The sequence below is a fragment of the Ovis aries genome, chromosome 24, assembly GCF_016772045.2.
Source record: "Ovis aries strain OAR_USU_Benz2616 breed Rambouillet chromosome 24, ARS-UI_Ramb_v3.0, whole genome shotgun sequence".
In the NCBI taxonomy this organism is placed as follows: domain Eukaryota; kingdom Metazoa; phylum Chordata; class Mammalia; order Artiodactyla; family Bovidae; genus Ovis; species Ovis aries.
In genome coordinates this window covers 14,038,682-14,064,689 of record NC_056077.1, presented here as the reverse complement: position 1 = coordinate 14,064,689, position 26,008 = coordinate 14,038,682, and the positions used below count along the sequence as shown (strand labels likewise).

The window sequence follows — 26,008 nt, the reverse complement described above, 5'->3', positions numbered from 1 at the left end:
TATGTATATTCAACCAAAGAAATACCTAACTGACAGGGTACAACTGTCTGAAAATCCATAGGGGGGAAAAAGAGCTGGGACACATATAATGTCCCAATGATTCTATGTAACTGAAGACCCTGGAATGAATTTGGCTATTCCATCCCTGGAAGGAAAGTTGTTTGTTAAGTGCTTATCTATGGATTTATTCAGGGGCCTACTCTCCAGGAGGAGGCAGGGGCCCTGCTATGGCCTGTTTCATTCTTCAGTCCTTCAACTCACATATAAGAAAACTAATATAATGATTTTTATTGAGTTTATTGAAGAAGAATGCATTAATTTTCAGTTTAAGAATTTTTATATCTTAGCTTCTAAAGACCTCACTATGTGATGACTGTTAATTCTTCAGAAAGTGAAATTATCAAGCTGCTTAGTTCAGTGAAATTATGGTTCTACTTCTTCACTCAACAAAACACTGACTGTGACTGTAATACATACTGAACGTTTTACGAATAAGTCTTTGAAGAGCTATTGTATTGGGATTCCAGCCTGAAAAATGTGATCTCAACTATTTCTTAGCAGAAATGTTGGCTGCAAGAATACAAAGATTTTGGCTTTAGATTGGTCTCTAGTTAGGTTATTTCTTCCCATTACATACTGCCCAACAACAGCGAATAATGACAATTGCTAACATTGATTGAGCCCTTATATAATGTGAGAGGTATAATAATCTTATGGGATAATTATTACTATCATCCCCATTTTACTGCTGAGAAACTGGAGACCTAACTGGTATAGGACAGAGTCCGGTTTTTTGTTTTTTCAAACAACACAAATTTCTTTTCTTTCTTACTTTTTCTTTTTTTTTGGCTGCACAGTGGAGCATGTGGGATCCTAGTTCCCCGACCAGGGATCAAACCCATGCCTCCTGCAGTGGAAGCCAGGGACCTCCAGGTCAGGTTTTAAATCATGGTCTCATGTAAAGCCTGTCCTCGTACACTACGTCAGTCTAGGCCACAACATAGAGGTGCCACTACGAAGCTGAGAAATTCAAACTAGAATCTGACATCACTGCATTTTGGAACAAGAACTGCAGCTTGAGGCTGTTAGGGTGACCGTGCTCTTCCACCTAGGAGAAATATGCCCAAGAGAAGTAGGGGTGATAGCGTTTGGGTGCACCTCATTTCTGGCACCCCTAGTCCACCCCTGGGGACACCACTTAGACACTAGCAGAACACTACAGATATTATCAAATGTCCAAAGACCAAAGACACCCATTTCTAGTAATTATGAGATACACAGAAATGAGTCCAAATGTAAGCAAAGCAAAGATCAGAAGTGGCAATAAAAAGAGAATGTGGTAAATACTTCTTGCAGGTGGTGGAAACTGGCTTTCATTAACATAAGAGAAGAACTTCCAGGCTCTTACTGTATAAACCTCTGTGTTTTTCCAACTTAAAGAGACAGATTTTCTTTCTCAACAGGGTCAGGAATCACTAGGGCAAAGGTAGCCAGCCAGCTCATGGGTTAGGTCTGTTGGTACAACTGATAGAAAACAACTGCTAGGAAATAATTATCACAAGATATCTATCACCCTAACCTTATGTATATTCTCCCAAAGAAACAGCTAACTAGCAAGGTACAACTGTCTGAAAATCCATGGGGGAAAAAAAAAGACCTGGGACACATATAATGTCCCAGTGATTCTATGTAACTGGGCACTGACTTGCTGCCTACACTCGGAGGCCCTGTGATTTACTGCTCTGGAGTGCTGTTGTGCAAGACAAGAGCATACAGGGAAGGGTCTGTGGAGGATATGCAAATGACTTATCTTGTGTAAAACACTGGAGACGTCCAATAATTTAGGAAGTGATCAAAAACTACTGGTGGTCACCACTAACCAATACCATAGCTACTGGTTTTTAAACTATCCCATTATGACTCACACATTTCTAAACCCATGAATCCTTTTCAGGTTTTGTACACTGCTGGTTGAGCAGCCTGTGCCTCTCCAACCAGATCCTGAGCTCTTGAAGGTCAGGAACCAAGTCAGAGAATTCTATCATTGTACCTGGGAGTGACTGGCACAAAGCTGAGTTCTAGTTATTTGGAGCTGAAAATAGAACCCACAAATCTTTGATTTCTATCATAGAAACTTCCTAGAACCTCTGCTGGAATCACCCCAGAAATTTGGTGAATTCAAACAAAGATATGTGGGAGAGAGGACCAGGAATGCTCCTTTTAAAGAAGCCCCTTAGAATATTCTTTACAAAAACAAAAAAAAGTTATTTTTAATTGAAGGATAATTGCTTTACAATATTGTGTTGGTTTCTGCCATACATCAACATTAATCAACAATAGATTACATATGCTTCCTCCTTCTTAAACCTCCCCCCAGCTTCTCACCCTATCCTGACCCTCTAGGTTATCACAGATCTTACTTACATGGATGTTTGGGAACTGATAGCTGTTACATACAAATAAACACTTGCAATCCTAAGTGTATGTTTCACACAAGCTGAGGCAAGACAGTAACAAAATCAAGTTTAAATAACATTTCCAATTTCACTTCCTCTCCTCTCCAATCCCTCCTCTCTCCACAGTCCCAGTCATCCTACTGGAGCAAAATCCTGATCGAGTCCTTCCTTTACTCAAAACCTTCCCAACTGTGAGAGTATAAAACCCATGGTCACTTAAGAATCTTTATGGCCCAGCTGCAATCAACAGAACTTTTAAAGCAAGAGCATGGACTCTGGGGCCAGAATGACTGCATTCAAATCCCAATGATTCCAATTATTAGTTGTGTGACCTCAGGCAAGTTACTTAACCTGTCTATGCCTCAGTTTCTTAATCTGTAAAATGGGGATATGGATAGTACCTGTCTGATAGGGTTGTTGACAGGATTAAATGAATTAATGCACACACAGCACTCAGAATGGTACCTGGCACACAGTAAGTGCAAAGTTATAAGTGTTCATTTTTACTATTATCCTGATCACCTCCTGCTACTCACCTACTCATAGGTTATACTCTAGTCCCACCTGTTAATTCCTGCCCTTTCCCCACACTGTTCTATCTGTAACACAGATACACACCACCTCTGGGTCAAAAGTGTCCAACTGACAAGACCCAAATCAACCATTACTTGAAAATCTTTAATGACTAACCTTCTTCATAGCTCAAATTAATTCTTCCTGCCTCTGTGCACTAAGTAACTTTCATTTGTGCATGTTTTCTCATCTAGACGATGATTCCCCTGGAAACGTTAGTATAATTGAAATAGTACTGTTTTAAGAGTGACACACTCCATCTATCTCCTCTGAGCCTCTATTTCCCATTTCTAAGTTCAGGATAATAACAGCTCCTTTGAAGGAAGCTTAAATGACTGATTTCTATCTACAGATAGTCCGAAAATCCACTGTGTGATTGATTGGCATTAACAATTATTAATGGTGGTGTTTATTTAGTGCCAGCTAGCCTGGTGGGCTGCAGTCCCTGGGGTCGCTAAGAGTCGGACACGACTGAGCACCTTCACCTTCACTTTTCACTTTCATGCATTGGAGAAGGAAATGGCAACTCATTCGTGTTCTTGCCTGGAGAATCCCAGGGACGGGGTAGCCTGGTGGGCTGCCGTCTATGGGGTCACACAGAGTCGGACACGACTGAAGCGACTTAGCAGCAGCAGCAGGTAGGTAGTACCGGTGCCAAATACCGGAACTTCAAAAAACAAAAAACCAAAAACTGCCCCGGAGCAGCACAATTTTCCCATCAAGTTTATAGAGATCTGCAAGGAAACACTGAGCACATGGGTTTGAATATCCCTAGGCGGGCTTGTTTATAAGCCAGCTGTGACAAAAACAAACCCAATCCAACCCAACCCACACGTGCACTCTTGCGCGTCAGCTCTGGGAAGTGCTCCAGGAGAGGAAGGTAGTAAAACTCCTTCTCATTGGCGTTTCAGAGCGTGTCATCAAGACCATCTACAAGGTCTGGCCAAGGACTGGCCAATGGGCTTCGGTGGGGAGGACCCAACGAGGACTTAGGAGGGCAAGACAGCACCTGGATCCTTCTCCCCACCAAAGTTGGAGGGCCGCCTTCTGCCCCCCCAAAGATCCCCTATCAGACGCGGCCTGATTCTCTTTTGCCTTTGTCCAGATTTCTAAGCCATGAAGTCACAATCACAAGAGCTGGGAGTGTGACTCTGGGTTTCACTTTTCCTTTCTGCGAGTCCCTTATACTCTTCTAAAACGGGATCATTCGTTCAGCCCTGGGGCCAGAACCACCCGGCTAGTTAGATCTGAAGCCCAGCCTGGCGTCTATCAGGAGCCCAGTCAATTCTGCACGCGCGGTCGCTTCGCGCTCCCGGGGGCAGGGTCCCGGTCATCTCCCTCCGAGGTGTGAGGCAGCCACGTCCTCTCCGTCTCGCCCTGGGGAGGGTGGAGGTGGAAATCCAGAAACTACAGGCTCGGACTGTGACCCGGGAGTGAACACAGGTGAGGTCCAGGAACCGGCTTGCCGAGGTGGGGCTCTCGGGAAGGATGGAGAAGCTGGCCAAGTGGGGGTCCGCGCCTCAAAGGTAGGGCTGAGGCTGCACAGAACCCAGGTCTGGGAGGGGAGAACCCAGGTCTGGGAGGGGAGATCCCGCCCACCTCCTCCGAGCCCGTTCTCCACCGCCTCCTTCCACACCCTAAGTCGAGCCCGGCCGCACCCTGGCTACTCTCCGCCAAGCCGCTTCTTACCTCCGCGCTCATGGCCAACCTGGCAGTCGACCCCTTCCTGGACCCCTTCACAGACACAGAGGAAGAGGTAGCAGCTCCACTTCCGAAAATAACCTTGGACTCACTGCGGAGGAGGGTACCCCGCCGGCCCGCGACCATAGAGGAGAGGCCGCAGTTGTTCCCCAACCCCCTGAACCCTGCGCCCTCCCGCTGCCTAGAGCGGCCACTCCCGCGCCTGGGGGTCCGCGCAGGCGTACTATCTCCAGCCCCGCCCCTTCCTCGGGTGGCCAGACCTTGAGCGCAGGGCGTTAACACCCTGAAGGTGCTCCCTCCGGGTGTCTGTTTCGTTAACTGCAGGAAACAGCTTTGCCCGGAAATTGAAATAATATTACAAGACTGCACTGTACTCGCCACGATTTTTTTTTTTTGGCGGTTACACTGTATACAGAAATCAGAGGACCGTCGCTATATTTCCATTTGCAGTATTAAGAATCGGATTATTAAAATACCTTTATCACCACGTTTTTTTCTCACCCAGCGTCTTGGTTCGTTAAGCTGTGCTGTTAAGGTGTGCTTGGGCGTTCAGTCGTGTCCGACTCTTTGCGACCCGGTGGACTGTAACCGCCCGGCACCTCTGTCCGTGGGGACTCTCCAGGCGGGAATACTGACCAGTGGGTTGCCATGCACTTCCCATGATCCTCCCAACCCAGGGATCGAACCGAGGTCTCTCGAATTGCAGGCGGGTTCTTCACTGTCTGAGCCACCAGTTAAGAATTCATTCTGATTATCTGCTTTAAGTCACTGGCCTGGAAGTTGATAAAACTGATCATTTTTTCCCCTAGCAATCAAATGTGCAAAGAGTAAAAAGACTGATGTTCCGTGCTAGTGCCAGGAGGGTATGAACTCATTTTCTGGAGGGTAGTCTGGCAATAGGCAGCAGCATATTTTTAACATTGCAGTGAAAGATACGTGACAAAATTTACCATTTTAACTGTTTTTAAGTGTGCAATTCACTGGCACTAAGTGTATCCACATTATTGTGCAGCATAACTCACATCCATCTCTAGGACTTTATCATCTTCCCAAACTGGAAGTTCATATTCATTCAACAATTCTCAATAGTTCCTTCCCCAGCCTCTGATAACTACCATCTAGGTACCACATGTAAATGGGATTATACAGTGTTTTGTCTTGTGACTGGCTTATTTCACCCACCATAGTGTTCTCCAGGTTCATCTACTTTGTAACATGTGTCAGAATTTCCTTCCATTTAGAGGTAGAATAATATTCCATTGTATGTATACATGACATTTTGTTTATCCAGTTTATCTGATGATGGATACTTGGGTTGTTTCCGCTTTTTGTCTATTGTGAATTATGCTGCTATGAATATGGGTGTACAAATACCCATTCAAACCTCTACTTTCAGTTAGTTTGGGTGCATGCCCAAAAGTGGAATTGCTGCATTACATTTGATAATTCTATTTTTAATTTTTAAAGACAGGCCATAATGCTTTTCATAGGCACTGTACCATTTTATATTCCCACTAGCAATGGGCAAAGTTCCAGTTTCTCACCTAACAGGCGTGAAATGAAACCTCATTTTGGTTTTCACTTGCATTTGTGATGTTCGGCATCTTTTCATGAGCTTATTGGCCATTTATATCTTCTTTGAAGAAATATTTAAGTCCTTGGTCCATTTGAAAAATAACTTTATTTATCTGTTTATTTGGGCTGTCCTGGGTCTCTGTTGCTTTTCTCTAGCTGTGGTGAGTGGAGCCTACTCTCTAGTTTCGATGCTAGGGCTTCTCCTTGTGGAGCGCAGGCTCTAGGGTGTGCAGGCTTCTGTAGCTGTGGCTCCTGGGCTCCAGAGCACAGGCTCAATAGTCGTGGTGCCTGGGCTTAGTTGCCCTGTGGCATGTGGAATCTTTCCGGACCAAAGATCAAACCCATGTTTCTGGCATTGTCAGGCAGATTCTTTACAACTGAGCCACCCGGGAAGCCCCACTCCACATGTCCACTTTTATACTGGATTGTTTCCTTTTGTGCTTTTTAGGTTGTAGGAGTTCTTTTTGTATTATGGATATTAACCCATTATCAGATATATGGTTTGCAAATATTTTCTCCCATTTTATGGGTTGCCTTTTCATCTTGTTGGTAGTGTCCTTTGAAGCACAAAAGTTTTAAATTTTGATATAATTCAATTCATTGATTTTTTTTTCTTTTCTTGCTTGTGCCTTTGGTGTCATAGCCAAAAAAATCATTGCCAAATCCAATGTCATGAAATTTTGCCCTATGCTTTCTTCTAAAACCCTTATAGTTTTGGCATTTGCATTTAGGTGTTTGATTTACTTTGAGTTAATTTTTATACAGTGTTAGGTAAGGGTCTAACTTCATTCTTTTGAATGTGGATATTCAATTTTCTCAATACCATTTATTGAAAAGAGTATCCTTTCCTTATTGAATGACCTTGGCATCCAAATCATTTGAATGTATATTCAAGGGTGTATTTGTGGGCTGTCTACTCTATTTCATTAGTCTCTATGTCTATTTATGTCAGTACCACACTGTTTTGATTAATGTTGCTTTACTGTAAGTTTTGATAATTATTGAACTTAAATTACTTAAAATTTAAGTGGTCATATGTGGCCACTACTCTCTGTCTAGGACTTTCAAAGCTGATACCAATAGGCAGAGAGATATCTCAGATTTTAAGTTTGACTACTTGTATTGGTTTTCACATTTACACAGATTGCTGCTTACACTAAGAACAGAGGACATAGCTAACTATATATAAATTTCCTTTGAATGAGGAGAGGAAAATGGACTTGTGGCACCTTGCGGGGATAATATGGCCACACTCTTGTTCTTTAGGGTATGTAATGTTTTCTTTTGGGGGAAAATGGTTATTTTCTTTTCAAAAAGACCAAGTGGTTTGTACTCAGCATTTCTCCCAAACCTAAGGGGTGAATTCAGGGAAATGTGACAGCAGGTCAGAACTCTGATCATAGCTTATTGACACATTTATTTCTACAGTGCTTTATAAGTCACATACATTATCGACACTGATCCTAAAACTGATTTAGTGGAAGAGAAAATAGAAGCTTAGGAATATTGAATAATTCCAGCCCTAATAAACAGATGGTAAAGAATCTATCTCCAGGAGACCCAGGTTTGACCCCTGAGTCAGGAAGATCCCCTGGGGAAAGGAATGGAAACCCACTCCAATATTCTTGCCTGGAGAATTCCATGGACAGAGAAGCCTGACAGGCTACAGTCCATGGGGTCACAAAGAGTTGGACACGACTGAGTAACTAACACTTTCCGTCTGACCACTAACATCTTGACTGAGCCTTAGAAGCCAGATCGTCTAACCAACTTCATATGGCTTTTGTGAAAGACCAAGGTGAATTCTCAGACAGCCATTTTGCTTTTTGCGTTTCTTTTTCTTGGGGATGGTCTTGATTCCTGTCTCCTGTACAATGTCACGAACCTCCATCCATAGTTCATCAGGCACTCTGTCTATCAGATCTAGTTCCCTAAATCTATTTCTCAGTTCCACTGTATAATCATAAGGGATTTGATTTAGGTCATACCTGAATGGTCTAGTGGTTTTCCCGACTTTCTTCAATATAAGTCTGAATTTGGCAATAAGGAGTTCATGATCTGAGCCACAGTCCGCTCCCAGTCTTGTTTCTGCTGCTGCTGCTGCTGCTGCTGCTGCTGCTAAGTCGCTTCAGTCGTGTCCGACTCTGTGCGACTCCATAGACTGCAGCCCACCAGGCTCCCCCGTCCCTGGGATTCTCCAGGCAAGAACACCGGAGTGGGTTGCCATTTTCTTCTCCAATGCATGAAAGTGAAAAGGGAAAGTGAAGTCGCTCAATCATGTCCGACCCTCAGCGACCCCATGGACTGCAGCCCACCAGGCTCCTCCGTCCATGGGATTTTCCAGGCAAGAGTACTGGAGTGGGGTGCCATTGCCTTCTCTGTGTTTCTGCTGACTGTATAGCTTCTCCATCTTTGGCTGCAAATAATATAATCAATCTGATTTCGGTGTTCACCATCTGGTGATGTCCATGTGTAGAGTCTTTTCTTGTGTTGTTGGAAGAAGGTGTTTGCTATGACCAGTGCGTTCTCTTGGCAAAACTCTATTAGCCTTTTCCCTGCTTCATTCCGTACTCCAAAGCCAAATTTGCTCCAGGTGTTTCTTGACTTCCTACTTTTGCATTTCAGTCCCCTATAATGGAAAAAGACATCTTTTGGGGGTGCTAGTTCTAAAAGTTCTTGTAGGTCTTCATAGAACCATTCAACTTCAGCTTCTTCAGTGTTACTGGTCAGGGCATAGACTTGGATTACTGTCATATTGAATGGTTTGCCTTGGAAATGAACAGAGATCATTCTGTCGTTTTTGAGATTGCCCCTGAGTACCACATTTTGGACTCTTCTGTTGACTGATGGCTACTCCAATTCTTCTAAAGGATTCCTGCCCACAGTAGTAGATGGTGATTGCAGCCATGAAATTAAAAGATGCTTACTCCTTGGAAGGAAAGTTATGACCAACCTAGACAGCATATTAAAAAGCAAAGACATTACTTTGTCAACAAAGGTCTGTCTAGTCAAGGCTATGGTTTTCCCAGTAGTCATGTATCGATGTGAGAGCTGGACTATAAACTGAGTGCTGAAGAATTGATGCTTTTGAACTGTGGTGTTGGAGAAGACTCTTGAGAGTCCCTTGGACTGCAAGGAGATCCAACCAGTCCATGCTAAAGGAGATCAGTCCTGGGTGTTCATTGGAAGGACTGATGCTGAAGCTGAAACTCCAATACTTTGGCCATCTAATGTGAAGAGCTGACTCATTGGTAAAGACCCTGATGCTGGGAAAGATTGAGGGCAGGAGGAGAAGGGGACGACAGAGGATGAGATGGTTGGATGGCATCACCGACTCAATGGACATGAGTTTGGGTAAACTCCAGGAGTTGGTGATGGACAGGGAGGCCTGGTGTGCTGTGGTTCATGGGGTCGAGAAGAGTCGGATACAATTGAGCGACTTAAGTGAAGGTGAATTCTTTTGACCAATCCATGTTTATGGAGCATCTGCTCGTGTCAGCAGTGTTGTAGGCTCTGGGAATCAACAGCAAACCAATAACCAACATAAAACTCTATTATGCAGGACCTCATCTGTTTTGCTCACCATCGTATTCCCAGTAGCTAGTGCCACAGCTAAGGGTCTCAGCTTTGCGTTCCCTGTCGCCTCTGCAAATAACCCTCTTTCCCATTATTCTTATTGCAGCACTCTGCTTTTTCTCTTTAAAGCGATCTTCGGATTTCCAAGCGGCAGGTTTGAATCTTGCCTGACTTTACGCTCTTCCAAGTTAAGTTCCAATGGGGTTGGGCATCTTGTCTTTTCTAGTCACCCCTCTATCCCCACTCATTTCAGAGTGTCTGGCACATAATTGGAACTCAGGAAATAGTTCCTCATCAATTAGATGGATGTAAGGTCACTCAAACTTCTCAAGTAAAAGGCCCAAGTCTGGTCGACTCCAGTGAGACCACGCCTTGGAGAACTTTGATAGCCACGCCCCTGCTGCCTCTGGGGAACGAAACCAACTCTTGGCCCCGCCTCCGCCATGACGCAGGCGCACGTGACGTGCGCCGGCGCGCGCTGTTTCCGGAAGTCGCCCCCGTGATCTCTGCCGCGGCTGCCAGCGCTGTCGCCGCGGAACTTCGCGAGTGGAACGGTCGAGGCGGGCCCGGGCGGGGCCGGAGGCCTGGCCAGTCCGCAGAATGGAGATAATCAGGAGCAGTGCGTGTCCGCTGTACACCTCCCCGCGTCCTCGCGGCAGTTCCTCACCCGGCCTGCTAGGCCCGCACAGCGGCAGGTCTACTTGACCCGGCCTGGGGCAGAGGCAGTCCCCTCAGGGGTTTGCTCCCCTTTTGCGCCTCTTGGGGCCTTGTTCGTCTCTGGCCAGTGCACCACTCGGGGCTTATATCCCTCCGGTCTGTGCACCCCTTAGGGACTTGTCCTCTCATCCCAGGATTCTTGGAAGCTCTCCCTCCGTCCTTCCCTATCCCCCTAGTAACTCATGGGCAGGAAGCCAGGCCATCGATTCTGAGCCTCTTCTCGGTTTCTCCGCAGATTTTAAGAGTAATCTTCACAAAGTGTACCAGGCCATAGAGGAGGCCGACTTCTTCGCCATCGATGGGGAGTTTTCAGGTATCCCTCGCTTGCAAGCTCGAGGCTGGCACCCTGCAGTGCATAGCCAAGCCTCCTCCTGCCCGCCACCCCCATCCCCCACCCCTCACCCCTCACCCCTCACCCCCAACCCCCGCGCCCTCCTGACCTCTGGCCTGGGCTTATACCTGCTGGTCGCTCCTGCCTGTTTGAGTTTTCTGGGTCAGGTTGCATGAGTCTCCACGTTTCCTCTTAAACGTTTCAAAAGCACGAAAGAGGTGCGGTGGGTTTCCTGATTGGGTTTGTGGGTTGTTCGAACTCTGAGGGTTGCAGATAAGAGACTACGGTTTTGATGCTGCGCTGGACAAAGTGTGGGACAGAGCTTGAGAGTTAGGGTCAGGCCTTTTTTGGTGTATGGTGAAATACGCATAGCATAAAATGTATCCTCTTAACCATTTTTAAGTGGTTTTAAAAGTTAAGTGACATGTAGGACATTCACACTGGAATACCACCATCCCCACCGTCCATCTCCACAGAACTTTTTCATCTTCCAGAACTGAAACTCTACACATTGGACAGTAATTCTCAGCTTCTCCCTCCCCTCTGCCTCTAGCAATCATTGTTTCTGTCTCTATGAATTTGACTAGTTTAGACATTTCCTCTAAGAGGACTCATACAATATTGGTGCTTTGTGACCGACCTTAGGGTTGGACTTCTGCAGATAAATGAGGGTATTCCTTTAGGCATTAATGAAAGTGTTCATTGCCTGCCTTGTACACATGTATCTAGTACTTAGGTTAGTATAACTAACAGTTACAATTGCAAGGTTCTTTTTTTTTTGGATCAAAGGTATCCAAATTTTGGTAAAGATAGCCATTTTTGCTACAAATTGTACATGTTTCAAAGACTTCAGCTCTTTCTAAAGGAATCCATGTTGGGCATAATCTTTTTAACTGGGCATAATCCATTACTGGATTATAATTGCTTTATTATATATATATATAGTTATATATAATTGTATATAATTATAATTACTGAATTATAATCAACCAGTTGTATCAGTTTCAAGTGTAGAACATAGTGATTTGATATTTTATACATTATGGATTGGTTACCTCGCTAAGTCTAGTTACCATCTGCTATCATACAAAGTTCTTGTCAGCTATATTATTGGCTATATTCTCTGTGCTGTGACTTACTTATAAGTGGAAGTTTGTACCTCTTAAACCCCTTCACCTATTTGGCCTCCCCCCCTACTCCCCTCCCCCACTCTGGCAACCATCAGTTTACTCTCTGTATCAATAAGTCTCTTTCTGTTTCTTTCTTTCTTTTTTTTTTTAAGATTTCATCAGTAAGTGAAATCATCAGTATTTGCTTTCTTTGTCTGACTTATTTCACTCACTTAGCAGAGAAGCTATGGCACCCCACTCCAGTACTCTTGCCTGGAAAATCCCATGGACGGAGGAGCCTGGTAGGCTGCAGTCCTCGGGGTCCCGAAGAGTCAGGCACAGCTGAGCGACTTCACTTTCACTTTTCACTTTCATGCATTGGAGAAGGAAATGGCGGCCCGCTCCAGTGTTTTTGCCTGGAGAATCCCAGGAACGGGGGAGCCTGGTGGGCTGCCGCCTATGGGGTCCCACAGAGTCGGACATGACTGAAGCGACTTAGTAGTAGTAGTAGTATAGTACCTTCTAGGTCTATCCATATTACAGGGTTATTTTTCTTTCTTTTTTATGGTTGAATAATATTTCTTTACACCAATTCTTTGCAATCCCATGGACTGTAGCCCGTCAGACTCCTCTCTCTGTGGAATCCTCTAAGCGAGAATACTGGAGTGTGTAGCCATTCCCTTCTCCAGGGGATCTTCTCAACCTCTGGTCTCCCACATTGCAGGCGGATTCTTTACCATCTGAGCCATCAGGGAAGCCCCATGTATGCATATATATGTGTGTATACACACACACATACACACACAAATAAATAGCATCTTCTTTACGTATATATAGGATCTTTATCCATTCATTTATCTTTGGACACTTAAGTTGCTTCTAACTTTGCTATTGTAAATAATGCTGTAGTGACTTAGGGATGCATATATCTTTTTCAGTTAGAATTATTGAAGAAAAAATAATTTTTGTTTTCTTCTGCTAAATATCCAGAAGTGGAATTGCTGGATCATATGTTCAGTTCAGTTGCTCAGTTGTGTCCGACTCTTTGCGACCCCATGAATCGCAGCACACCAAGCCTCCCTGTCCATCACCAACTCAGAGTTCACTCAGACTCATGTCCATTGAGTCAGTGATGCCATCCAGCCATCTCATCCTCTGTCGTCCCCTTCTCCTCCTGCCCCAATCCCTCCCAGCTTCAGAGTCTTCCAGTGAGTCAACTCTTCGCATGAGGTGGCCAAAGTACTGGAGCTTCAGCTTTAGCACCATTCCTTCCAAAGAAATCCCAGGGCTGATCTCCTTCAGAATGGACTGGTTGGATCTCCTTGCAGTCCAAGGGACTCTCAAGAGTCTTCTCCAACACCACAGTTCAAAAGCATCAATTCTTTGGCGCTCAGCCTTCTTCACAGTCCAACTCTCATATCTATACATGACCACAGGAAAAACCATAGCCTTGACTAGACGGACCTTAGTCAGCAAAGTAATGTCTCTGCTTTTGAATATGCTATATAGGTTGGTCATAACTTTCCTTCTAAGGAGTAAGCATCTTTTAATTTCATGGCTGCAGTCACCATGGCTGCAGTGATTTTGGAGCCCCCCAAAATAAAGTCTGACACTGTTTCCACTGTTTCCCCAAATATGTCCTATTTTTAATATTTTGAGGACGCTTTATACTGTTTTCTATAGTGTCTGCGCCAGTTGGCATTCCCACCGACAGTGCATGACAGTTTCCTTTTCTCCACATCCTCGTCAGCACTTATTTCTTGTGTTTTTGAGAATAGCCATTCATTCTGACAGATGTGAGGTGGTATCTCAAGATTGCTATGGTTGTTTGGGGTCTTTTGTGGTTCTATACAAATTTTAGGATTATTTGTTTAGTTCTGTGAAAAACACCATAGGTATTTTGATAGAGATTGCATCGAATCTATAGATTGTTTTGGGTAATATGGGCATTTTAACAGTATTAATTCTTCCAGTTAATGAGCATTTCTGTTTATTCATGTTTTCTGCAATTTCTTTTACCAGTGTCTTATAGTTCTCAGAGGACAGGTCTTTAACCTTGGTTAAATATATTCCTAGGTATTTTATTCTTTTTGATGCAGTTGTCAATGGGATGGTTTTTATAATTTCTTTTTTTGATAGTTTGTTATTAGTATATAGAAATTTACAATGGATTTCTGAATATTAACTTCGTATCCTGCAACTCTACTGAATTCATTGATTAGTTCTAATAATTTTTTGGTGAGATATCTGTAGAGTTTTCTTTATTTGAAATCTGGTTTAGATACTGAAACTTTCCATTCTCGAATTGAAACATTCATATTTCTGAATTCTTAATTATAGGGTTTGGCTTGTTAGCCTGTGAAATTCATGCTAATTTTGAAAAAGTGAAGTAAAGAGCACTTCCAGTTAGTTTTAATTCTTAAAAATATGAAATTATAGAGCCATTGAATAGTTGACTGACATTTTTCCAGTAGCATTTGCTAATAGGTTAAAACTTTTTTTTCTTAAAATCTAGGAATCAGCGATGGACCTTCAGTCACCGCATTAACAAATGGTTTTGACACTCCAGAAGAAAGGTATCAGAAGCTTAAAAAGGTAAGTGGGTGTGCTAGAAAATCTTATTTTTTTTCCCATGTTGGTCTTGCATATGTTAAATTATAGAGCGATAAAATCATCAAACTTGTTTATTAACTTCTCAACCCCAGCTATGAATGATATTTAGTGGTGTTTAAAACAACAGCAAAAATAATTGTTTGCTGGAAAACATTTTGGGGAAGGTTTAGTATTTTCATTGTTGATTTGTAGGAAATATGATGTGGTTATTTTAATCATTTGGAAATAGGTTTACTGTGATGCTATGGATGATGCATAAGTGCTTAGTTGGGAAATGTATATAAATTAATAATGCTTCTGATAGGTGATCTGTAATCTGTTTGGATCAGAAGTATTCTGCCAAAGTCAAGTAGAGTAATCAGAAAACCTAGCTGATTGCAAATACTGTTGCTCGTGTTGACTATACAGCACTGTTTTGACAGGTATTTTATTTCCCTTTTCCAGCATTCCATGGACTTTTTGCTGTTTCAGTTTGGCCTTTGCACTTTTAAGTATGACTACACAGATTCAAAGTAGGTTGTTTTAACAAGTGGTGGGAATTCTTTTGTCATGGCATAATGTAACACCCTAAGTCTCCTTTTATCTTATTTTCTCCAGGTATATAACAAAGTCTTTTAACTTCTATGTTTTCCCGAAACCCTTCAATAGATCCTCACCAGATGTCAAATTTGTCTGTCAGGTTAGTAGTATCATTGAGTTTTTTTTTCCTGTTATGAGTCCCTGATGAGGCTGTGTGGAAATGTGGAATCAGAGTTCTCTTTAAAATTTGGTTCTGTAACCAACTTTGCACTTTGGGCAAATCACTTTACCTCACTGGCCTTCAGTTTTAGGGTTAGAAATAAATCACTCCCGTCTTTCCTTTGACCTGAGAGTGAGTTAAGGAATAAGATGTGAGAGACAGGCAGAGGGAAATGGGAACATGAACTTTATTATAAGTAAAGCTGAATTTGAGGCCATGACTTCGTACTGTGGCTCTTTGGGGGATTTTTTTTTATTGTCTTAACCCCTGAACTGAACCTACAGATTAGGACCTGCAGGTTTTTTCCCACCCCATTCTCACTGCACACCTCTCCAAGGGTAGACCTTTATTTTCTGGAGGAGCAGAGTATGTGTGTATCCTCTTTGAAAAGAGCAAACGTAGAAGTGAACGTGAAAGTATAGTCACTCAGTCGTGTCTGACTCTTTGCGACCCCATGAATGTAGCCCCCAGGGTTCTCAGTCCATGGGATTCTTCTGACAAGAATACTGGAGTGGGTTTCTGTGCCCTCCTCCAGGGGATCTTCCCGACCCAGGGATCGATCCCAGGTCTCCTGCATTGCAGGCAGATTCTTTACTGTCTGAGCCACCAGGGAACCCAGAAGGGGCTAAGTTATATGGGCTCAGTTTCTTTTCGCAAGCTTACCAGTTAGGAAAGAGAGGGTAGAGAAAGATCACTGTTACCTACTGAGGAGAAGAGGGCTGACTTTATGAGCCAAGGTAAGGGTACAGGGAGGGTCCCCTTTAGAACAGCCAGTTCAGAGTTGTAGCTGATCTGGTAGACATTCAGTGAATGTCAGCTTCCCCTTTCTGCTCTCTTAATAATCTGATTCATGGAAAAGGAGATCATTGATCTCCACTAACAAGAGAATGTAAATTAGTGTCTATCATATGGATATTGGATAAAGCCTGAGTTTTGGTCTTCTCTTCCTTATAATCTTATGTCTGAGCTTCTCTCCCCAGAGTAACATTAGTTCCTTTGAGTCTTCCCATCTGTCCCTTTTCCTGTATCTAAGTAGTAATATAGTTAAGAAAGCCTGGAGGGTAGGCTTCTGAGTGACTGAGTCATGTCAGATTCTCTCTGTAATAAGGCAGGATGTAAACAAACGAAACAGCATTCATTGTGTGTTAGTAGCTGGAAAGAAGGCAATTTTACTCTTGTAACCAGCATTTTTCTTAAATTAGCAGATAAACCATAGTTGATAGTTCTTTACCTTGCAATAAGTTCAGTTCAGTCTCTCAGTCATGTCCGACTCTTTGCGACCCCATGGACTGCAGCACTCGAAGCCTCCGTGTCCATCACCAACTCCCGGAGTTTACTGAAACTCATGTCCATTGAGTCGGTGATGCCATCCAACCATCTCATCTCATCCTCATTTAACAACTATTTACCAGTCACCTGAGTATAGAATACTTCATTAAACAATATTTATACATTTTTTCTGAGAAAGATAGGTTCAGTTTGGACATTTGTATGGATGTAGTTTTCCAGTGGTAGCAGGAAAAGACAGTTCCTTAAAATGAATTCCATGGTTTTAGCCAGGGATTAATCAAACGCACACAGTGGCAGTGAGACATCTTAGGGATGACAGTATGTTCTAAAAGACCAACACAAACACAGTTATTCTAGGAAATCAACTGGAGACAGATCAGAAGAACCCTACCCATCATACAAAACCATCCTGTGACTACACCTGGAACACTTTATACAGTTCTAATAGCCCGCGACTCCTTAAAAAAAAGAAAAACATCATAGACTTGAAGACAGGCCAGAGATTAATGGGCTCAAATAGTGCAGTTCTCTATTCTGGAAAAACAAAGGCAGAGAAGAGGTTGAGACTCAGGAAGTAAACTTGGCAATTGTATGGATAAGGTAAATGATAGTATTTTTGAATTTTTTTCTGGTCCTCCATCTAAGATGGATTTTGTCTTGTTTAAAATTCTATGCCTACAGCAGAGTCGCATCTTAAAAGGAACTTAGCTTCTAGAGTCAGTGAGTAGGGTGAAGATTGTGTCTAGTTAAAAATCGATCTCAAAAAGCCTTTTATTATCCTTAAAGCAGGGAGAATTGGGCAGCAAAACAACTTACTGTGCTATCTCAAAACTAAGTATCTGTACACAGAGTGATCCATGCACACTAGGCAGGCTGTGGAGGAACGGACCCCGAGAGCCATGCGTACCCCTGGAGCTCATGCCCATCCAGGTGAATTGCAAGGCATCTGCGTTGTCTTCACTTCTTTTTTCTTCTGTTCTTCTTTTCTCTGGCTGAACATCTGTAGTTGAGTTCATGGAGGAAAATATATACATGGTCGTGAAAAGACACTGCTGCTATAGAGTAAAAAATGTTTCTTTTTTTAAATCCCCTCTTCCCCCATGCCACTTCTTTCCCCATTTCACTCCTTTTGTGCCATATATACATATACTCCTGTGTCTACATATATATACACACACACATACACAGTTTTAGGTTTTTTCTTTAATATACGCAAAATCGTAACATTCATATTTCATATAGCTTGCATTTTCCGTTTAACGCAATGTCTTCATACTTCATAATGCAGATGTATTGTAATCTAGTTGGAATTGGAAAGTTTCCCAGTGGCCCCCTGTTTTAAGCAGGGCTGTAGTCAGTGTCCATGTGCATGTGTGTTGGTTGTATATGGGAGTTTTTTTTTTTTGGCTGAATCAACATGTTTTTAAAGCTATTTTTAAAATTTATTTTTAATCGGACGATAGTTGCTTTACAATATTGTATTGGTTTCTGCCGTACAATAACATGAATTAGCCATAAGTGTACATATATCCCCTCTCTCTTCAACGTCCTTCCCCTTCCTCCCCTACCCCATCCCACATCTCTAGGTTGTCACAGACTAAGTTTCAGGTTAAACTTCAGGAATGATTTTATCGGATAGCTTTCCTAGGAGGGGAATTGATGAGTCATAGAACTTACAGATTTAAAAGTTTGATAGATGCCTCAGATTGTCCCCCCTAATATCTATGCTTATCTTTTGAATCCTGAAAATGGTACGTTTAGGACAAACCAAAGATAGTGTTTAGAATATTACAAATAAAGTTTGTTGGTTTGACGTGTTTTTTCTTTATTATGGTAAAAAAAAAAAAATCCATAACCTAAAATTTACCATTTTAAAAGGCTTTAAGTTCAGTGGCATAGAGTACATTTTTTGGTGCCGTCTAAAGAGTAGTATTTGAGTAGAAAATAAATAGCTTCAAAAAGGGGATGCGTGATCTCTGACTCTGATTTTTAAAGAAGAAAGTTAGGATATTTTGGAGTCTAGTGACAGGAGGGGTAGAAATGCCTTTCCATAATCCATCTTTTGGTGTTTCTGTCAGTGATGGGTATTAGGGGAGCAAAGTTATAAGAATACTCAGGCATGGAAGGTAGAGGGACTTATGGCCCAAGTCAGAAGGCACTGGGTCTTATTTCAGGACAGGATAAAGAGGGAAGATACAGGGGAAATGGTTGCTTAGTCACACCACAGAAAACTTGGACATGATAGAAAATGATGTGCCTATATTTGTGTGTGTGTATGTGTGTGTGTGTGTGTTTGTGCGCGTGCGCGCACGCACATACCCGTGTATATTTGATTAGGTTGCTCATATTTTAAAAGAACTTGTGTCAGGTAATAAAGATACATAAAGTACATAAAAGTATATATAATATATAAAACCTTTTAACCTAAGTTTAAAAATAAGTAAGTGAAAAATTAGAAGAAAAGAAAAATGAGGGTGTGATTACTGTGTTATGATTAGCACACAGAATTCATGCCAAAGAAAGTCTTACCTTTGGCTTACTTCAGAAGCTTGTCTCTTGAGCTTCCTATCAGCCAAGATAAGGGGGAAACACACCGTCAGTTCTGTGGCCCAAAGGATCAAAACGGACCAGGACCAGTTCAGCTTTCCTCAGATTAGAGACCCCAAGACATTTCCCTTTCTGTTATCATTGTCTTAGTTGCTCAGTCATGTATGACTCTTTGTGACCCCATGAACTGTAGCCCGCCAGACTCCTCTGTCCATGGAATTCTCCAGACCAGAACACTGGAGTGGGTAGCTATTCCCTTTTCCAGGGGATCTTCCCGACCCAGGGAGTGAACCCAGGTCTTCTTAATGGCAGGCAGATTTTTTATCATCTGAGCCACCAGGGAAGCCCCTGATATCATAAAAAAGTCATTAATGTAGAAGACGTTGTCTTTGGCAGCAGCCCTAAAGTGAATGTGGTGATGAGCTTACTGGGACTGGGGGAGCATCCTCAGTCTAGACTGACGGTGTACCATCAAGTACGGCTCAGGAAGGGCCGCTCTATAAGGGGTCATATTTAACTGTTCCGAATTTAGTTACTTCAGTTGCTCAGTTATGTCCGACTCTTTGAGACCCCATCGACTGCAGCACGCCAGGCTTCCCTGTCCATCACCAACTCACGGAGCTTGCTCAGACTCAATGTCCATCGAGTCGTGATGCCATCCAGCCATCTCATCTGTTGTCCCCTTCTCTTCCTGCCTTCAATCTTTCCCAGCATCAGGGTCTCTTCCAATGAGTCAGTTGTTTGTATCAGGTGGCCAGAGTATTGGAGTTTCAGCTTTGGCATCAGTCCTTCCAGTGAATATTCAGGACTGATTTCCTTTCGGATGGACTGGTTGGATCTCCCTTGGACAGCAAGAGTCTTCTCCAGCACCACAGTTCAAAAACATCAATTCTTTGGCACTCAGCTTTCTTTAATAGTCCACCTCTTACATCCATACCTGATTGCTGGAAAAACCATAGCTTTGACTAGACGGACCTTTGTTGGCAAAATAACGTCTCTGCCTTTTAATATGCTGTCTAGATTAGTCATAGGTTTTCTTCCAAGGAGCAAGTGTCTTTTAATTTCATGGCTTCAGTCACCATCTGCAGTGATTTTGGAGCCCAAAATCATGGGACTGGATGCCATGATCTTCGTTTTTTGAATGTTGAGTTTTAAGCCAGTTTTTTCACTTTCCTCTTTCACTTTCACCAAGAGGCTCTTTAGTTTACTTTTAGCATATTAAAAAGCAGAGACATTACTTTGCCAACAAAGGTCCGTTTGGTCAAAGCTATGGTTTTTTCCAGTAGTCGTGTATGTTTGTGAGAGTTGGTCTATAAAGAAAGCTGAGTGCTGAAGAATTGATGCTTTAGAACTATAGTGTAGGAGACTCTTGAGAGCCCCTTGGACAGCAAGGAGATCCAACCAGTCCATCCGAAAGGAAATCAGTCCTAAATATTCATTGGAAGGGCTGATGCTGAAGCTGAAACTCTAATACTTTTGGCCACCTGATGCGAAGGACTTGGCTCATTGGAAGAGACCCTGATGCTGGGAAAGATAGAAGGTGAGAGGAGAAGGGGATGACAGAGGATGAGATGGTTGGATGGCATCACTGACTCAATGGACATGAGTTTGAGTAAACTTTGGGAGTTGGTGATGGACAGGGCGGCCTGGTGTCCTGCAGTCCATGGGGCTGCAAAGAGTCGAATATGACTGAGCGACTGAACTGAACATAGTCAAAGGCTTTGGCGTAATCAATAAAGCAGAAATAGATGTTTTTCTGGAATTCTCTTGCTTTTTTGATGATCCAACAGATGTTGGCTCTTTGATCTCTGGTTCTTCTGCCTTTTCTAAGTCCAGCTTGACATCTGGAAGTTCATGGTTACCATACTGTTGAAGCCTGGCTTGGAGAATTTTGAGCATTACTTTGCTAGCATGTGAGATGAGTACAGTTTTGCAGTAGTTTGAATATTCTTTGGTGTTGTCCTTCTTTGGAATTGGAATGAAAACTGACCTTTTCCAGTCCCGTGGCCTCTGCTGAGTTTTCCAAATTTGCTGGCATATCGAGTGTGGCACTTTCACAGCATCCTCTTTTAGGATTTGAAATAGCTCAACTGGAATTCCATTACCTCCACTAGCTTTGTTTGTAGTGATGCTCCCTGAGGACCACTTGACTTCACATTCCAGGATGTCTGGCTGTAGGTGAGTGACCACACCATCGTGGTTATCACGAAGATCATGAAGATCATGGGTCATGAAGATCTTTTTTGTATAGTTCTTCTGTGTATTCTTGCCTCCTCTTAATAGCTTCTGCTTCTGTTATGTCCATACCATTTTTGTCCTTTACTGTGCCCATCTTTGCATGAAATATTCCCTTGGTATCTCTGTTTTTCTAGAAGAGATCTCTAGTATTTCCCATTCTGTTGTTTTCCTCTATTTCTTTGCATTGATCACTGAGGAAGGCTTTCTTATCTCTCCTTGCTATTCTTTGGAACTCTGTATTCAAATGGGTGTATCTTTCCTTTTCTCCTTTGCCTTTAGCTTCTCTCCTTTTCTCAGCTATCTGTGAGACATCCTCAGACAACCATTCTGCCTTTTTACATTTCTTTTTCTTGGGGATGGTCTTGCTCACTGCCTCCTGTACATGTTACAAACCTCTGTCCATAGTTCTTTGGGCTCTCGTCTATCATATCGAATCCCTTGAATCTACTTGTCACTTCTGGTGTATAATTGTAAGGGATTTGATTTAGGTCATACATGAGTGGTCTAGTGGTTTTCCCTACTTTCTTCAATTTAAGTCTGAATTTGGCATTAAGGAGTTCATGATCTGAGCCACAGTTGGTTCCTGGTCTTGTTTTTGGTGACTGTTACAGAGCCTCTCCATCTTTGGCTGCAAAGAATATAATCAGTGTGATTTTGGTGTTGACCATCTGGTGATGTCCATGTGTAGTTTTCTCTTGTGTTGTTGGAAGAGGGTGTTTGCTTTGACCAGTGCGTTCTCTGGGCAAAACTCTATTAGCCTTTGCCCTGCTTCATTTTGTACTCCAAGGCCAAATTTGCCTGTTACTCCAGGTATCTCTTGACTTCCTACTTTTTGCATTCCAGTCCCCTATGATGAAAAGGACATCTCTTTTGAGTGTTAGTTCTAGAATGTCTTGTAGGTCTTCATAGAACCATTCAGCTTCAGCTTCTTCAGCATTACTGGTTGGGATATAGATTGGATTACTATGATATTGAATGGTTTTCTCTGGATACGAACAGAGATCATTCTCTCATTTTTGAGACTGCACTCAAGTACTGCATTTCAGACTCTTGTTGACCGTGAGGGCTACTCCATTTCTTCTAAGGGATTCTTGCCCTCAGTAGTAGATACAGTCATCATCTGAGTTAAATTCACCCATTTCGGTCTGTTTTAATTCACTGATTACTAAAATATCGATGTTCCCTCTTGCCATCTCCTGTTTGACCACTTCTAATTTACCTTAATTCATGGACCTAACAGTCCAGATTCCTATGCAATATTGCTCTTGACAGCATCAGACTTTACTTCCATCACCAGTCACATCCGCAGCTGGGCATTGTTTTCTCTTTGGCTTCTTCTTTTCATTCTTTGTGAAGTTATTTCTGCACTCCTCTCCAGTAGCATATTGGACACCTACCGACGTGGGAATTTCATTTTTTAGTGTCACATATCTTTTTCCCTTTTCATACTGTTCATGGGGTTCTCAAGGCAAGAAATTGGAGTGGTTTGCCATTCCCTTCTCCAGTGGACCACGTTTTGTCAGAACTCTCCACCATGACCGTTGCGTCTTGGGTGGCCCTGCACAGCACAGCTCATAGTTCCATTGAGTTCGACAAGGCTGTTCTGACTTAAAACAAGAATAAAATTAGAGAAGCTCAGTGATGTTTCCTACTCTTCAGTCAGTTGAGTAAGGACTTTGTGAAAATTTCCCCATTCTTGCGTATTGTTACTTACTTGATATTTTTGCTACGTTTACGTTTATATTTTGACTTTGAAATATGTATTTAATAAGTCTCTTTACTGGGAATTTTTCTATATTATGTTGTTGAATGTAAAGAACATCCAGTTATTTTGGGCTTCCAGAATCTAATTTGAAGTGAATATTGATACCTTATAGTTTGCACATTTGTTCCCTTAAACTTGAACCTGGGGTGAGATAATAGAAATACATTTAATTTTTATTCAGGAGTTTTCTGCCTGTTGGGAGAATATATGTTCACCAAGTAAAATTTTCTTAAATGTTGGTTAACAAAGGATATTCCTCTTACAAACTATAAGGGAGAAGCCCAGATAGTTGAAGTGAATGAATGGACAGTTCAGCAGCCATGGAGTAGAAACCCCTTGTCCTCTGACCCCTGGCATGCTGCCCCCTTGCCTGGTTGCCTTTGTTTACTCCCCAGAGTTCTTTCTCTGCCTCTGTTCACACACCTGCCACGGACCTCACTGAAATGCATGTTCTATTTACTCTTGTTTCAGAGCTCAAGCATTGACTTTCTAGCAAGCCAAGGATTTGATTTTAATAAAGTTTTTCGCAACGGTAAGATTACATGTGACCTCTCTTCAGAGCTTGTAAATCTGGATTCAGTTGAGAATTATCTTCCTGTGCATACTGTCTGATACAGGGTCTCGGATTTCCATTCCAGCCTGTGCAGCCAGTAAAGTTCTCATTGTGCCCCACTCCTGAAGGCCTGGTCGAGCATGAAGGGCACAGGAGAGGAGCTGCTGCCTCGTTCAGCTCCAAGGAGGCCTCTTGAGCCCCCAGACTCATTGAGTAGAGCTTGTGCTGTTACTGGTGTGACTCAGTTGCCTGGCAGACTCCCCGTGGGGTATGTGTCACCGTTGTCTTTCACTGAGACAAGTGCTCCAGTGTTGCTTTTTCAAACACAGCCGTGTTTCAGTAATACCGTGATGGTCTTTGGAGGAAAAAATTCAGTTCTGACGGCTAACTTGCTGGTGTGATGTGCTGACCAGCAACCTGGCGGGTTGGGGAGACCAAGTCCTAGTCCTTATCCCCAGCATAGGGCACAATCCCTCAGAGAGGTGATTGTTAAATATTTAATTAATGAACGCTGGACATTGAAGCACGTCAGAGTGGCTTTTTTTCCTCCATTCATTTATTTCTTGGAAAGTGCCTGGGAGAGCCTCTCTTGTTCCCAGCAGTATTAAGTGCCTGCTGCTCTAAGGTCAGTAACTACTTTTTACTTAACTATTCTTATAAACTGTGTTCTTTCCCATGGTGGATGTGTTACTGAGTGAGGTAGGAGAGGAGATATTTCTCAGCAAAGGTTCTAGAACATAGACTTCAACTACAATCTCTCTGCCTCAGCATGATCTCCTTGTAGGGTCTTTAGGACCATGTCTTGTTGTCTGTTAATTGCTTCAGTGGTGCTGCGTCTTCATATCTACTGATGATTTTGATTTTTGGAAATGCTAAAAAAATTTTGAATCCAAACCGCTTACTTAACCTACTGGGTATACCCACTGGGTAACACAGTTTGGGTATCACAAAGTAACTTTATTCCCTGTGGCTCATGCTTGACTCTGAAAGCCACTGTAAAATACAAATTCCACATGTAGTTAGAGCACTATGATGGAATGTGTGCAATTTGTTTGTTTTGGTGCACTGTGTGGCATGTGGGATCTTAGTTCCCTGACCAGGGATTGAACTTGTGTCCCCTGTGTTGGAAGTGTGGAGTCTTAACCACTGGACCATCTGGGAAGTCTTATCGCAGAAATGTTTTGAAGGAAATACTTTAACCAGATTCCTATGAATGTGTGTTCCAGCCTGATGATTTTATTTTCATAGAAGGAGAGAAGCAGCTAAATAGGAGGATGCTTCATTTTCTAGTTTTGTAGTCAGACCTTGGAGTATTTTAGTCACAACTACATCAGGGCTCCCAGGCCATCTGTTATTACTGAGACTCTTATCCCTGTGCTTTAAATCTGACCCAGACCTTCACTTCTCTTCCTTATTAAATTTTTCCACTCTAGGGTTTGCACACGCCAGAACCTTTCCTTCTGGCAGTCACCTTGGAAGTACCTCTGACTTTCTTGTCTGAAGTGGAACCAGGTGACTGTGGTCACCATTCTCCACGGATGGTTTCAGCTCTGTTTGTGCAGCCGGGCGGTAGGCCTGCCACCTTCAGCCCATCTGAGTTCTTCTCAGGAGCCACGGCTCTTCCCAGGGCTGTGTAACCAGCTCTGCCATCCCCCTTCTGCTGACGTCCTGGGCATGGCCTTCACGAGAAGCCTAGACTTTGGCTCATCTTGCTCTCTCTTCCTACCTCTCTCCTCCTTTCAGGTGACTCCAGCATCCACACGGAGCACCTGCAAAAGCTCTGTCGCGTGTGCTCCTGGGTGGTCAGCAGTCCTCGCCTCTGCCTCCCCTTAGCTATCCACTCCGTTAGTGGCTTCATGGGTCTTATCAGCAGGCACTGTGCCCGCCTCCATCATTTCTCCTTGACAGCGCCTCCTCTCGTCCTTCACATCCACTTGGCTACCTCATTTCAGCAGCTGGTTGATCTCTGTTGCTTTCTCACTGTCAGTTACCTTCTACTGTCTGGTCTAGACTTCTCTCCTTGTCCACCGGGTCCGTTATTATCCTTTCTTCTTCCCCTTGCTCCTCTCTGCATATTGAACTCGTCTAGCTAAGTCCCAGGCTTAGTTGGTTCTGATCATTCACTTTCTCTCTTTCTGAGCATCTGAGTATTGCAGTAAAATGGGACATACCTGAGCCCATTTATCACTTTAAATTCATGAGCACAAGCATCAAGTAAGGACTCC

At 43.0% G+C, this 26,008-nt stretch overlaps 2 protein-coding genes across 22 annotated transcripts in view; one reads left to right on the top strand and one right to left on the bottom strand.

Annotated features, from left to right (window-relative positions):
* The window catches only part of BFAR (bifunctional apoptosis regulator), a 30,706-nt gene extending 25,751 nt beyond the window's left edge, over nucleotides 1–4,955 (bottom strand). For all 9 annotated transcript variants that reach the window (XM_060405997.1, XM_042240573.2, XM_060405999.1 and 6 more), the window contains exon 1: nucleotides 4,719–4,955. The gene's annotated coding sequence lies outside the window, so the exon portion shown is untranslated. The remainder of the gene's footprint in view (nucleotides 1–4,718) is intronic.
* Nucleotides 4,001–26,008, top strand: part of PARN (poly(A)-specific ribonuclease) — a 199,452-nt gene continuing 177,444 nt past the window's right edge. For 8 of the 13 annotated variants that reach the window (XM_060405993.1, XM_042240569.2, XM_004020782.6 and 5 more), the window contains exons 1-6: nucleotides 10,368–10,500; nucleotides 10,834–10,911; nucleotides 14,554–14,633; nucleotides 15,096–15,163; nucleotides 15,249–15,330; nucleotides 23,702–23,762. In XM_060405993.1, coding sequence (XP_060261976.1) covers nucleotides 10,482–10,500; nucleotides 10,834–10,911; nucleotides 14,554–14,633; nucleotides 15,096–15,163; nucleotides 15,249–15,330; nucleotides 23,702–23,762 — 388 coding nt within the window. In that variant the 5' untranslated portion in view covers nucleotides 10,368–10,481. Of the gene's footprint in view, nucleotides 4,556–10,367; nucleotides 10,501–10,557; nucleotides 10,577–10,833; nucleotides 10,912–14,553; nucleotides 14,634–15,095; nucleotides 15,164–15,248; nucleotides 15,331–23,701; nucleotides 23,763–26,008 lie in introns of those variants that run through there. The other 5 variants (XM_042240571.1, XM_060405995.1, XM_060405994.1 and 2 more) reach the window with 5 other exon arrangements.